This window comes from Varroa destructor, unplaced genomic scaffold (genome assembly GCF_002443255.2).
Source record: "Varroa destructor unplaced genomic scaffold, Vdes_3.0 BEIS01000001.1, whole genome shotgun sequence".
Classification (NCBI taxonomy): Eukaryota; Metazoa; Arthropoda; class Arachnida; order Mesostigmata; family Varroidae; genus Varroa; species Varroa destructor.
Genome location: NW_019211454.1, coordinates 74,833,696 through 74,849,247, shown reverse-complemented (window position 1 = coordinate 74,849,247; position 15,552 = coordinate 74,833,696). Strand labels below are relative to the sequence as shown.

General features: G+C 39.2%; 2 protein-coding genes across 4 annotated transcripts in view; both read left to right on the top strand.

Annotated features, from left to right (window-relative positions):
• The window catches only part of LOC111243318 (proton channel OtopLc-like), a 42,230-nt gene extending 27,030 nt beyond the window's left edge, over positions 1 to 15,200 (top strand). For all 3 annotated transcript variants that reach the window (XM_022788670.2, XM_022788673.2, XM_022788672.2), the window contains exons 3-7: positions 9,470 to 9,755; positions 10,327 to 10,441; positions 11,635 to 11,870; positions 12,779 to 12,964; positions 13,222 to 15,200. In XM_022788670.2, coding sequence (XP_022644405.1) covers positions 9,470 to 9,755; positions 10,327 to 10,441; positions 11,635 to 11,870; positions 12,779 to 12,964; positions 13,222 to 14,362 — 1,964 coding nt within the window. In that variant the 3' untranslated portion in view covers positions 14,363 to 15,200. The remainder of the gene's footprint in view (positions 1 to 9,469; positions 9,756 to 10,326; positions 10,442 to 11,634; positions 11,871 to 12,778; positions 12,965 to 13,221) is intronic.
• On the top strand, positions 557 to 3,096 carry LOC111243319 (dermonecrotic toxin StSicTox-betaIB1i-like). Its single transcript, XM_022788674.2, has one exon. It carries the CDS (start codon positions 1,583 to 1,585, stop codon positions 2,633 to 2,635), a length of 1,053 nt encoding a protein of 350 aa, XP_022644409.1. The 5' UTR covers positions 557 to 1,582; the 3' UTR covers positions 2,636 to 3,096.
• Positions 15,201 to 15,552: the final 352 nt, after the last annotated feature.

Here is a 15,552-nt window from a genome sequence, read left to right as displayed (position 1 = left end):
ATACTTATTCAAAGATCAGTCTCCTTGCTAATTTCGAATGTATCGAATATTTTACAACGGTACTTCTCTGTGACCTTCCTATAGAAACAGATATCTGCTATTAATCCGCTTCCAAAAATTAACGAACACAACTTTGAAATTGATAATTTGAATGTAGAATCCGATAATTAGTTCGTTAATCGTATTCAAGTTCTGGTCATGAGACGCTTTATTTTTCCGCTAACGCTTGTTGTTAGTGTTCACTGTATTTTCCTTAAGTAAATTTTAGTTGAGTAACATATTGGAAGAAGGTGACGACGGGGGTTTCAGTTAACGATGCTTTCCTATCTGTATTCAGCGAAAGCGGCACACGAGCAATGCACATGAGGTATTTCACATTACCTGGCACCCATGTGTTCTGCATCGAAGATATCGATGTTTTTTTTTTATGTTAGTCCAGAGTGTTCGATTAGAAAGCCTTACTGCGACGAGGAGGAACTGCATTAAACGAAAAGCGCTAATGGACGACAGAAGAATATGCGTCAGATGGCAAATCGAAGGTAATTTATGACGAAGTGTCCCACTGACACTTAACAGGTGGATCATATCAAACAACAAATATGACAGCGTGGCCATTTCTCAGTGCTTCCCAAACGTAAATTTGAGCTCGTTGGCGTTCGGTCCATATAAAAAGTATGAAAGCTTCATTGTGATAACGATTGTTTATCTATAGTGCATACACACACACCGACATACGTGGACACAGATATTACTGAATGTCTTATGTCAGTTGTGCGCTGCTTAGTGAACAGCAAAAGTTCTTACCTTTAAATTCAGCTACAACAATTGGTGCCTGGGAACCTCAACACGTTAGTTCTCTTCTGTCCCTCACCTACATGCTTTACCCTCTCCGGGCTGGCATTTATCGACCCAGTGAGGCATTTTGCACATAACGCTGTGAATTTGTGGAATAGCGAAGTCGAGATCCGGCGCCTCTTCACAACGCCGGCTCCAGTTTTCTGCCGCGCCTATCCCGTGAGACATCAGCAATTGTGCACAGCCGCGATACACAGCCGGTCGTATAGAGCAGGAAACAACTAAGGTGGTTCTGTGACACCGGCCGCCAGAAATACGTCGACAATTACGCGCATCGGAACCCGCACCGGTGCTCCATCGCTCTCGTAGCTCCTGTTCGGTGTTACCCTTCGCAAGCAATAGCAAAGTTCGCATGTTCGTAACGGATACAGGTATCCAATAGAAAGATAGTTACAAGCAGGTATATAGATGTAAGAAAGAGTGACGCCGATGCTGCTACTCAATAATCGAAGACAGACGCCCATTTGGTCGGTGACTGTGAGCGGCATTAATGCATCGTTTATGCCGCTATCTTAAAAGCTGAATGTTTTCGTATTGCTAGCTTGCCTACTTGTTCTATCTCGCTCTCTAACAAAGTGGAGGTAAACAAGCAGACAGGCAAGGAGGGCTGCTTCTGCGGATGTTATTAGCGTTACTGTTACGCACCAATGTTGCCTGGATCATCTTGAGTGAGTCGAGTTCGTGGATGGGAGTTCCAAAACAAAATTAACCTTTATTTCCATTGTGAATGTTAGGGCTGTGTGTCGTGACGATGAAAATTTTAACTGTTTTACTGATACCGCTCACAGAGTTGTGCAACGCTCTCGGCACACCTCTCATGATCAGTGATGATAGAAGGCCGTTCTACAATATCGCTCATATGGTAAATTCAATTCCCGAGATTGATTATTATCTAAAAAAGGGTGCCAATGCTATAGAGACGGACGTGAATTTCTCTGTTGAGGGGCTAGCTAAGACAACATACCACGGAGTACCTTGTGACTGTTTTCGACGCTGTATGCTACGCTCGAACATTGTGGACTTCTTACAATACATCCGAGAGCTGACTAAGGACGGCAACAAAACTGTAGCTATGCTTATGCTTGACTTAAAGGTACAAGAGCTTGCTAAGAGCACACAAACTTATGCGGGTATTGATCTCTTCAGCAAATTAGTTGATTACCTTTGGTACCAAGTAAGCGAAACGAATCGTGTAAACGTACTTATCTCAATTCCTCGAGCAGAAGACAAAAACATATTTAAAGGTTTTTTGGGAGAATTGAGCAAGAGTGAGTATCGTACATACCGCAATCGGATTGGCTTTGATGTTGGCCTAAACTCACAGCTGACCGAAATCTCCTCGATGTACGATGCACTCGGTATCTCTGAGAATATCTGGCAAGGTGACGGTATTACTAACTGTCTTGTCGGTATGAGGCCCGATAATCGTCTTCGCGAAGCCATTGAACTCCGTGACGCCACTAATGGATACGTTCACAAAGTGTATCATTGGACAATTGACTTGACTTCGGCCCTGGAAAATTCTCTTCACAGTGGAGTCGATGGCATTATAACGAATCATCCCGAGAGGGTAAATTCTTTAGTGAACTATGCGTATGCTGCACGGTATAGACTTGCCAACCAGACAGACTCCCCTTGGAAAAAGATGCTGAAGATTAGTAAAAGTGGAAGTATAGCGGGCAGTCGAAGTGTTGTTTTCGACGTTATTGTTAACCTCATGGAACTTAGTCAGCAGGCGATAGGATACTTCTCTCGGTTACTTGTCCGCTATCGACGGTGAAGATAAAAGCTATAGAAAACTAAATTATTCAAGAAACAGCCAGAGACGTATTGACTGACGCTGAAAAATATCCAGAACCCTGCCTGTTTCGCGCGTACAGTGTAATAACTCCGTTCGAAACTTCGTCAGTGAAAGCTGCAGTCGTCTTAGGGTAGAATCACAGTTTCAAGAAACTCTATATGAGGCGCATTGATTGCGCTGTCATCTTATTATTAACATGATTTCTCCTATTATTGCAAGTGTTAGGCGCGGCAACCTCTGAGTGAGCTAATTAATCGAAATGTATTGTACATAATTAAAATGAATATGGGACTTATGCACTGGTTAGTGCAGAAATATCTATGCGAGGATGAGTGAGGTCAAGTATAGCCTAGATAACAGAGCATGGACAAGAACATGGATTCTTGACCTAACTGAGACGATTATACGTGTAAATAAAAACTCGAGCAAATGTTACTATATATTGAATTGTCATCATTTCATTATTAGTACGAGTGTATTGTTACTTCGGTATCCTTCTGTACACTTCTGCTACAGACTAATCGAAATTGCTGGAAATTTGTAACGTTGATGTCGAAGATATCGCCCGTAGACAGCGGTACTACCAACCTTCGTCATGCGGATGCCTTAGGCCAAAAAAGGCAGTCAAGCGTATCATCACTTCACGCACCGGATCAGGAAAGTCATTTTGGTTGATGATTTTGTGTTTAGTTTTCGATTGCGACCGAAAATCGGGCCGCAATAAAAAATAACTCCGATTGTATGAAAGTGGCCAACATTAAATTACGGGATTAAGCTGACTCTCAAATGACGATAGTGTCTGATTTACTGTAAAGAGTGATGTCGAAGTCAACCTGTACCGCTAGACGGGTGTTATCGTAATTATATGACTGATTATAATCATTATCATATGACTTTATGGCACTTATGAACTTGTGGAACACATTTCAATGTGTGTAATAATATTGACTGCTGATCAAGAAAATACTGACTCTGGTATATCATGTATTTCTTTTATATACATACTTTGTCAGATCTAGAGCCTCTACTAGTGACACTATTTTACCTAAAGTTACGTATTACGTATTATGTAAGTTAAAAATCGCTTCAAATAAAATCTCCATTCATTTTTCTACTTTCGATGCATCGAAATCAATGCATTTGCAATGAGCTAGACCATCCCTTTGCTGCTTAACATTTCGAAAATCAACAGTGTAAACACCAAGAGGCAATATTCTGTTATTTTAATTTAAATATCGAATGTATGTGCCACACATATACGCATACGCGTAGTTGCTCGTTTTGTGATTAGAGTGACACCCAGGCTCTTTGCTACACGAAACGTTAGTGTGTAAAACTCTCGTCGGTACCAGATGTTATCTCTCAGTACGATTTCATTCAATCACAGCTCATTAACTGTCCAATATAACCTTCGCCTCTCTTTCAAGGCCGACTCAAGGTTATGCAAACAATTGTACAATAGGAATAGGTCACAGCCTTTGAAGCGGACGCAGTGGTTGAACGATCATCCGTAACTTTATTACTATTATTATTATTATTATTACAGTGTGTCAAATCGTGTTAGTGTAGAAAATTGTAAAACTTAAAATTTTTCTTTCAAAGTAATTAATTTATTTGAACTCGGCGGAATTTAACTTGTGTAATCAAACAGATCATAAAGCAAATATCGGCTTTTATTACAATTTTATTAAAGTTACCAATTTAACAATTCCGTAATCTAATGTTAGAAAGGTCCAATGTATAAACTGTGTTGAAATTCGCTTGAAAAGCTACAGCTACCAGCTGTGCTTGATTTGTAGAATAATAACACTCCACTATCCTAACTAGGATTGCGACAGTCTCTCTTAGCCTAGAAAGCTACTGAAACAACATTATCGTTAAAGCACCACATAACTTATACGTAACTGTACCAGGGAAACGGGCCGTTTAGTTGGCATCCTTCATAATAATCTTAACGGTAGTGGAAAGTTAGCATTAAGATGTGCTCGGTTGAAGTTTAGTAACGTCATTTTATAACGTCGTAAAATTCATTATGATAATTCCGCTAGCTGAGGAAAGCCAACGTTTGGGAAATATTATTCAGCGGTTAACAATATAAACTAATGTGCCAACTAGACAAATGTAAAATAAATTTCTGGGCCGGAGCAGGGGGTAGTCGAGTCTTTCACAAAACGTAATCTATTAGAAGCTATGCAAATATGAATGAACGCTCAACTTTATCCCAAATTTAAATGAAAAAAAAAAGTCTTTAATTTGCGCTAAACGTTTTTTGCATACGTCTATTGTACTATAAACCTAGCAGCATAACAGATTAACTCAGCGCTACGATCGAAACATACTCGAGGACATTCCGCATGATAGTACAGTGGTAGTCATCTAATATTACAAGGCACAGTAGACTCATTATATCGGTAGCACAATAATCCTCATAAACAGATAGTACCCTATATGCGTAATTAGAAAAGAACGTATTACGCAATAGATCAATAGCAGTGTGGTATTATACGTATAGTACGAGATGGTTTAAATGAGGCTTCGCGAGAAAAGTGTCTGAAAGTAACTTGTTCCGCATCCACCCCGGTGACATTTGTTTTACAGAGCTATTGCCGCTTTTTGAATCCAACTTGAATTCCCTTTGTGCAACGAAAACACAAAGTGCAGTCGTCCTTATCAAAAGATATACTTCTTGTTTCTTGAAGTCATTGTTTATTTCTGTTTGCCAAGCTCTGCCACTATTGCCCTATAGGAATATCATATTTGAGAAATTCTCATCGATATACCGGCTACGGGGGCTTTTTCTGCGAATACGTCGGGGTTCTATAATCCTTGCTTAAGTGGGAATTTCGGCACTGCGTATTATGCCTGTTTCAGCCCGTGCGTTTCCGCAATTCAAAGCTTTTCCTTTATCTATCGGACACTTCCAGCTCTTCCTTTCACACGAGCATTAGTTGATATGATTCTCGCCTCTGGATCGTTTATCAGCCAGAGCTAGACGACCGTTAATCTATGTATTTGTGCCATTTCACGTAGACAAATTTCTCAGCAAATTTTATTTGTCCGTTAAGGATTTCGCGTCTCTTTTCCTCTGTGCTGTCATACACATCTGTCACATGTTAATTTCGTGTGCTCCTTTTGTACCTTTCGATTTCGCATGTTTTTAGCAGTCCGCACCTATTGTTCGCATATGTTAATGCTGCCTGTGTTTCTCCATTCAAGAGGATTTTGAAAAATAATCACTTACTTTAGTAGCGAATCATGACAAATAGCTGCATTTACCTACCACCATGCTCCTTGTTGTGCCTATCAGGGCATAACGCTTTACGGGCTTTTGGGCAGTAAGAAGCGGTCAGGGAAGAAGAACTTATTTGAATCGTAAGAAGATCTTCATTGCAAAAGCAGCACTCGTGAGGGCTGGGAACGACGGTCACAACATTGACTTTCAAATACCTCGAATTTCGAGAGGAAACTCGCTATCCATTACGATAGCACTGGGACTGCTTTAGTTTAGCTTCTCTTCAGTAACTGGCCTTTTGCTATCAAGCGTGATGCGAGGGCGAAGAGGATTGTAGGAGTATCTACCATGATGTATTACTATCGAAAGGCCGTTTGTTTCTTACGTGCATTTGGGTAAACATAGGGAAGCTGTGCTGTTACGAACGTTTAAAGAAGGATGATCTTTAGTCGAAACAGCCTGATGCACACCAAACGTACGCCTGTGAACTCAGAAATAATGTATTTCACTCGAACGGCTCACAAATCATCAAAAGTGTCACCATTGGCCGCTCTAAAAGCCGTTTAGATGTCGAACAGCAAATAGGGAAAAACACGTAGAAGCACGATGCGCGCGTCGCCAGTAATAGACCATTTCGCGAATCAACTGTAAAGTTAACCATGGCACACATTGTGTATCAACCAGAAACCAGTTCGCTACCCGATCAGTAGACTCGATATCTGTATCTATCGTTCCGGCCCGAGTCCGGACAAACTGCCTGCTGTATTCTTCAACAAGAACTTCCGCTTGTTACCTTATCCACTTAGTGTAATCTATCAGAGATCCGCTAATCTCCTATAGATAAAATAGATGCTTTTGTACATATGAACTTGAAATACAACGTACGATTATAATCCGGTGAGCGGCTTTAATGTATCGCTCTTATCGACTCTTAAATCGCTTACACACGTAAAACGTAGATGGATAAATTTTATGTTCCTTATTATCGATGTATAGGAGCCGAGCGTAATACGCTGCATAAGAAATACACTCTTGCAAAAATTCCAGGCTAAATTTCGATGCGGTACATGAACAAGGTCATTCGAAAGGACATCGGCTTAAAGTCGAACAAAGGCTGCGGACATTACGCAGCTTTCCAAGTAATTAAAAACTAAGCTATGTTTATGTAATGTTGAAGTTGATCGAAACTAACTTAACGGAATACAGCAAATAATAGTAATAAGAGAGTAGCGCATTACGGCTATATGTATATATATATATATATATATATATATATATATACGGAAAATGATATGCTAAAATTAAATAAATAAAAATGATAAAAATAAAATAAGACAATCTCAAAAAGTATCTTCGTATATTAGATATGAATAATAATTATTTTGAAAGTATTGATCGAAATATTATGTTCAGCACAGTGGAGCCGACAAAAGTTTTTCGAAGAAAAAAAAAAAACAAGTAGAAAACTCGCCGAGTCAATGTTAATTATGCTGATTTAAGGCGATACGTTTATGTTTTTGTTTGGCTGTACGTTTAATTAAGACGATTGATCCGTTTATGTGAAAGCGGCAGGGCGTATTGTTGTTGATTTCGAAGCTTGGCTTTGGTGTCCGCTAATATGCAGGATTTCGTTCAATTATCTACGATCGTTAAAGCGTTAGATTACACTACTTGAGAGACTTGAACTGCAGTTGGTGTATCCGAGTTCGTTTTACGTTGAAATTGTTTCGATTACAAGAGCTATCATTGAAACTGTGATTCGACCAAAGGTCCCCCAACACGATTAACGTACTGTGGAATAGCAACATGTGTTGACACAATTTGTATACATGCATAAAAAAATGCATAAACTGAACATCTACGAATGAATATAAGCAAAAAACAGTTATGTTCGCGCATATGTTGCTTTTTACCAGTTGTGAGATATCATCATCATCAAATGACATCACAAAACAACGTTTGATGACATTTATGCAATAAGCATAAATGTCATCAAACGTTGTTTGCTTATATATATAGATATAGCTTGATGTCGATATGAAATGAAGAGCTATCTGAAAAGCGTGTAGCCTGAGGATGATAATACAGAAATATCGGGAAAAGTCTCTGTTCCATGTAGTGTTTTGTGTTATTGAGGCGCAGATATCACAAAATCGTTTCTTTGACCCTTTTCCTTAGAAAATTGTTCTGCTGTCGCATGAATCACATCAACATTTTTTTTTATCATTTTTACTTCTTCTGTGGCAGCTCGTCCTCGACTGCGATTTGTTCTTCTTTACTTTTTCTAAAGCTGACCAGGTTACAGCTAAAAACTAGGCAATTCGAATCTATTTTCATGCAATTACACAGTCTGGAGGAGATGCTAGTACGGGCTGGCCAGCGGACGGACGAACGGCCGGCTGATAAACGGCCGATCAGCTACGAAGCTAGTCAGACAAAGGGGCAGACAAAGAGCAAGTAAGAAAGCAATGATGACACCGTCGTAGCACCGACCATTCAGCAAACTTCACTATGCTTTCCTTCGTAACCCTCGTTCAATGCCCAGTTCTGTGAAGATCCGAATCGAAGGAACGAATTCAACGGTCGCTTAACTTTACCACTACAACTATGGGTACAATATGACTACAAATGCCGCTTAGGCTATCATGAGTACGACAATGATAGGTACCACAAGCAGCAACGAACACCGGACCACTGCAACTGGGAGGGATGCCGTCAACGGACTTCTCTGTCAGTTCCAGCCTTAGAGATGGATGCGGTCACAGCGATCGCAATTGCGATGGTGACGTTGCCGCATTTGTTGGTGGCCACTGTTTTGATAAATGCTGCCGCAATCAGCCAGAAAATTCAGCCGTTTGGCCGGACGCTGCCAGATCATCTGTAATTTTGCTTTCATGACTTCCCCCTGACAAACAGGGGGGAAATTTTTTTAGGAAATAAACGCAACACATAAGCAGCATGAGACCTGAGCTCCTAATTTCCACGGACAATCCAGCTTGACACTCAGCTGCACAGACAGCCAAAAATAACTCTCTAATGTTATTTTTAAATCAGTCACAGTAATCTTTTAATCTCAAAAAATTCACAAATGTATCACATGATGCGAAACGACGATAAGAGCATAAGTTTGTACGATAAGAATATAAGTTTTGACAACCGGATGTTTATTCGTTTACTATAGCGTAACTATATGGAACTAGAGAACGCGGTTCTAAAATATAAAAACAAATTTTAACGAAAGTAAAATAATTCACGCATGGTAATTACGTAGACGTACTGTCTTTGGAATCGGAAGCAATATGAACTAGATATCTGCCTTGATATAATTCTTAAGAACTGCTTTTTAAAATCCCTTCCTTTTACTAAAATATTGTGGTATGTCGAAGGCAAGACGCAACACTTTTCTTTTTCTCTATAAAGCTAATGCTGTATTTTAGATTTTCTAGGTTAGCTCTAGGCGAGGAAAACACATAATTGTGCATTTGAATGAAAGCGATGTTCTGACAGTTCACTGTTTGTAGAAACTGCTGCACCTTTCAACTTGCTTAAGATTAATTATATTTATTTCTGAACTGTTTCAGAGGAGGACGAAGGCCAGGCATCTGAAGCATTAATAGCCGGTGCAGTAGCAAATGGGAATGCTCGTATTGTGGGACCCCAAATATCGGATGACTCCGGTATTGGAGCTAACGGAGGTGCCGAACGAGGCTCCATGGCTGGGGGAGCTTCCCTAAAGCGATCGCTGCATATCGACATACCTAACCCGAGGCCTGTTATTTCCAGAGCTAGTTCTTACGGCGGGTCCGTTTCTAGCTTGCCGATTACGCCAAAGGGTGGAGGTCTACGTCATATTGGACCCAACGACAAGTGCGTAAACTCTATTCATAGATTTCCTATACAAGGAAAAGTTACTTAGACACATAAAAATAAACCTAACATTATAAGATAATTACCTCAAGTTGTTAATTTTTGATGGACCTTCATAACAATATTACAGTACTGAATGAATTTACGCATGCTGTACTGTAATATTGGCATTACAAGACGTTCCGTCCTATCCCTTTCAGTCATTTTTTTTTATCAAAGACAACGTTCAAGCTCCGAGTCTCTTCCGTTTACGCTATGATGTATGAGTATTTACGCTTAGATACTATTATAATTATACAAGAATGACATGCATAGCCAAATAAATTCTTCATGCAATGAATTGTAATGTTGAACTGGGTTCAAACGAAGGGTCAAATCTAAAGTACTCGAATTAGCGGACTGTTGCTTAGTTTAATCTTTCAAAATAATTATTTAAAAGTCATATCTTCGCAGAATATCCTTTTCAACACTCTTCGATAAAACGGCTTTGTAAAAACATGTTGTCATAACCATTTACGGCCATGGAGTGCGTTAAATTTAATAATGTAATTATTAAACTCTGGCATTGCAGAGATTCGCTGGTGATCATTCTTAGTGCACTCTACGCAAAGCTATTGATCGTTCTTGGTATCTGCTTCCCCATGGCGGAAGTCATCTCTAGACGGATTCCACCGGCAGTCTATGAGGTAGGGTCATCGTCGCTGTCTTTTTCGCTTATAGTATATGTGTAATCATCAGATCTTCTTTAAAATTCCCGAGCTCATCGGATAGATACCTTCATTCAGCACTGAAAAATGGAAATTACTTTTAATAAAAATACCTAGCAATATGAGGGTTTGATGACTCATGCGTAATTTTTCGTCAATAGAAATTGTATCGAAAGGGTTAAGATTTTAGCCTCATTCAAGTTATATTGGGCAGTTGCATTAATTTAGCCATTTTCTTATAAATAGGTCTATAAATATGTCACTCAAAACATTGGAAAGGGGTTTCTCTGTCGGTTTGAATGATCGGACATTTTTCGATAGTATTTAGTTACCAGATACCATTTATTACCTACATCAGTTTTTGTTACAATTTCAGATGACACTCAACAAGGCATTGCCCTAGTTTGCAAGGCAGTGCTTGAACCGAAAAAAAGTTGAGCATTGATTACTTTTAAACTTCTGTAGTAGATCTGTTTTATGCTAAAAATGCTGACAAGCTATCGAAGATAACGATTGTGCACCGTGTTCAAGCCTAGATTCCAGATAGGATTATTTGCTTAATAATTTTTGTAGCATATGCCGCATTATCGCTCAAGTGCTGAATACTACGGACACGAGAATCTCAGACGGTCACCGACAGCGACTTTTTTGCAATCATATCGAGCAAACAACATAACATTTTTACGTTAAAAAATCCGTAAAAAACATAAAATCGCCGAAAAGGTAATTTCTATCTATAACTATTATGAACATTTTCTGTGTCGACGTGTACTAATCAGTGAAATGGTTAAGTTAGAACTTCGTCTGCAATCTTCAAACCCGGCACTAACGATTATTCATTCATTCCGGTCCATACAATTTGCCATCCACGCCTTCATTTCAACTAAGTTTAAACAGCATGTTGTGTAATCGATAGCCAAACCCAATAAATTGTCATGTCGCTGAGAAACTTTGTTTTCACTCAAAACATGGAAGAATAACTTAGAATTTGTAGGCAAATATTAAGCATTGTAATCTTTGGCCTTCAAGATGGAAGTTCAAATATCTAAAACATGAGTAAAATTCACACAGCCCCTGAACGACGAGATTAAGTGCGTAAGTGTTTTTCAACAGCACGAATGCAAACGTGTGTATATTAATATTTATGCAAGCCGCATTTATTTTTGTTGCAGGGTTTCTATCTTTATTTATATTTGGGAAGTATTTTCTTCCTCCTCTTCATGTACTGTTTCGTGTTCCCAAAACAAAAGGCTACCCGAGTCCCCAAACGTACGAACTCACGGATATCTGAGTACACAGCCTCGATGCTTGACAAGTTCAGAATAATTACGAAAACAAGAGCTGATAGATCAAACAAGGTGCCCGCTTACGAGCTCAAGACGTCGCATGCTGGTAGCTTTTACCTAAGGTGAGGTCAACTTAGAGTGCAACTCTATATATATATATATATATATAATTTAAGATTACGCGAGACTACTTCTTACGTCTACTTGTCATTGAATTCGATTAAAAAATGGTAAAGGACAAAAAAATACGCTAACGTAATAGGCCAAAGGTCGTATGGGCCGAGCATAATAATAATAATGCAATGCTCAAATACATTAACTGCGAATTGACAATATTACCTTAATTACGGTTGGAACTTGCTTGCATCTTATATATATATATATATATATATAGCGCCTAGAAGGCTCTACTTTTTCTCCTGTTTTTCCTGTTATTAGTAGGACGACTGGTAGCTAGGGGCCGCATAAAGATGCAACTAAGCTAAAATTAGGATATTAGTAACATGTCGGAAATGAAGCAATAGTGAAACGAGTAAAAAACATGACTGCGATTAATCCTTCCCTTCACAGTGGGCATTCTGTAGAAAGCTTTCGCTATTGCCTATACAATGCACGCTAGTTATTACCTATACGCTGTGTTCTTAAAACTCTTGTATAGGAGTCACGGGTCAACGTGGTTAATACGTATCGTTTTGAGTGCATTGCCGTGATAAGCAAGAGCAAAAGGCTGTTGCTGATTCGGATTTGACCATTATGTTAAATGGTTACGACGCGATTTTATATATCGTTAGATATCGTAGCAAAATCCCAGGTAAATTCGGTAAGATCGACTGCCTTTACCGAGGGAAAGTTTTCGACACTGTATGCAGAAATTCATTTTAAAGACACATTCACACCGCTGTAACAGTCACAAGCTTTAAATCGAAGAATTCAAATTAGCTATACACATCATAGGCTCGACTCCTATCACTAAGCCCGATCAACAAATACCATTCGAGTGACAAATTCGATGTATATTTCTTTATTATAGGTTGGGAGCTGTAGCTTTTGGAACCGGCAGTATGATTTATTCTGGGTTGGAGTTTGGCCAGTTCTTCGAATACGAATCAACCGACCAATGTAGCATACTTCACAACCTCACGCCAGCAACACGCATGGCTTTCACGTTTTTCCAGCTCTATTTCATCTTTATCAATTCACGCGTTGCTATCAACAGGTAAAGACCTTAATTGAAGTTTGATATTTGAAGGAAATTGAAACGCATTGCTTTATCATTAGAGTCTGGTACATTGTTTTGCCGATAGTCGCTTAAGCCCCATTAGGATCTGTAATTGTTTGCCTTATACATACATCTAATGCGGCTCGCTCTCACTGACTACTTTCAAGCATGCAGCCATAACCGATTCATCCTTGGCTAACTTTTCTTTGAGATGGAACCTGCCTAATACGTATTTTTTCGTGCGCCGCTTTTAGGTTTACGACACTGGCGCGTTTTGGTTTAATGCACATGATCTCAAGCAACCTATGTGTATGGCTACACGTGCTCATCCAAGAGACAAAACATCAAATTTTTGACCTTGCCAGTAACGAAACACATCAGCCACATGTGATTCGGGCGGATCTGCTTGGATCTGTCACCTCAGAGACCAATCGCTCTGCTAGTTCACACGTAACAGATCAGGCTGTACCTCACGTGCAACGGAGTCGTCGATCGTTTCCTGACAGCTACTGTGGTCAGAGGGCAAACATTATGGGCGAGCTCGTTCAAAACGCTTCTCCATTCCTTTTCCCATGTACAATTGAGTACAGTCTTATCTGCGCCGGCGTATTGTATATCATGTGGAAGAATGTTAGCTCGTCAAAGATAGTATCTAGCGATACGGCCTCCGTGACAATATATGCTGCGCGTCAAAGGCATTACTACCAGGTGGATTGCGCGAAAGCAAATAAAGGTCTGTTTACGGGTTTGCTTGTTCTGGTTTTATCAATAATCAGTTTGATCTTATTTTTCGTTTTAATCAATAAGCCTGGTTACCGGAACATTGCTGTTCTGGAAGCACACATTGCGGAACTCGTCGTTTACATTCTTGCTTCGCTGGCAACGATTACGGCGCTCGTACAAGTCCGCGAGCTTCGATACAACCGCTCGAGAAACCTTAATCTCGAGTCGATTCTCCTTATTGTTGCTCAAAGTGGCTTGTACCTATACAATGTCTTTAGCATAATTGGAGGTCACTTTGACGCCGGAGATAGCACTATGCTTGCAATACTTACCGCTTTAGCCTGCCTGATCCAAGGTTCCCTTCAAACAATGTTCATTCTAGACGCATCGCGACGATATGTGGCGAGTCATGATCAAGCTGAACGAAAACCGGGCCGGGAAATGGTTACGTTTCTTATTCTGTGTAACTTCTCCATGTGGGCAATTAACACATTAGAAACACGACGCGCTGATTCAAATCCTGTCCAAATGCATTTTTACGGGTTTTGGGCCTGGACAATCATAACCCATGTGACAGCACCGCTTGTCATCTTCTTCCGCTTCCACTCAACCGTCTGCCTTTGTGACATCTGGAAACGTGCATACAAGGTCAAATCAGACTACCTCACTTGAAAAGCAGAATACGTGTTGAAACATTTCTCTAGATAGCTTTTTAGGTATCTCTTACTACTACTACTACTACTACTACTACTACTACTACTACTACTACTACTACTACTACTACTACTACTACTACTACTACTGCTACTACTACTACTACTACTACTACTACTACTAGTATAAACAAAAAATGCCAAAACAATGTTAATGCTAAATAAATGACAATTTCTGGCGAGAATAGGTAGCATTTACAAAATGTCCATATGCATGCTTTACGTTCCCTAAAACGTATGTACTTTGTATGAAGATTGCGCACGCGTATCCAGACCCAGACCTGATATTTGATATAACATTGTTTGTGTTCCATTGGTATAACATGCCGCGATTCATCATACACACTAAACCAAATCATTATGTATAGTGAGTCGCCGCTAGAATATTATTGTTATTATAGCGCATTTGTGGATGTTATTATTACGAGCCGAGTTGTTATTAAAACGTGACTTGTTTACTGCTACAATGGTTAAAGTCGGAACGAAAGTTCACATTGGGATAGTAATATTTTTCGTCGAACTTTTCCAGCAGAATGTAAACATTAATTTTCATCGAAAATTATCTTATATACAATATAAATAGATGGAGCTAATCTTTTGTTTGTCTTCTGGGGGGTATTTTAGGTAAAACATATGCGATAACGATTTTATCGAAACTACATGAATGTTTACTTTATTTATTTAAAGGTAGTAAGTAACAAGATGTACATATTGTATAAAATATACCATTAAACTTTTTCCATGCCATGCTCTACTTGTACCTCAGAATCAACTAAATAAACCTGAAATAAAGCCTACGCACATTTATTCGATTAAAGTAGCGGAAAAAAAAAAACAAATATCAGTAGTAAAAACAGGTAGCTACGAAAATATTTAGAGATACGATTTACATATTTAACAATATAGTTGTGTTTTTCAAGCACTGAGACGTATTGTCAAAATTTTATTTATTTTTATGCGAAAACGTTTATTCGAATCTATGGTGATGTAAATCATGGTCGAATAGTTTTTATACTTTTTTTTTTTTCTACAATTTATGTTATCCTCCAAAAATTAATGACATATGGCTGACACTATCTGAACCTGCTGGGCTTAAACAGCGTTTTACCAGTACACTCGTTATCCAAAAGGCTCAGATGTGAAAATTGT

Bases quoted from the DNA above. Each gene is read 5' to 3' on its own strand.
- LOC111243319 (XM_022788674.2), top strand. From the start codon at position 1,583: ATGTTAGGGCTGTGTGTCGTGACGATGAAAATTTTAACTGTTTTACTG.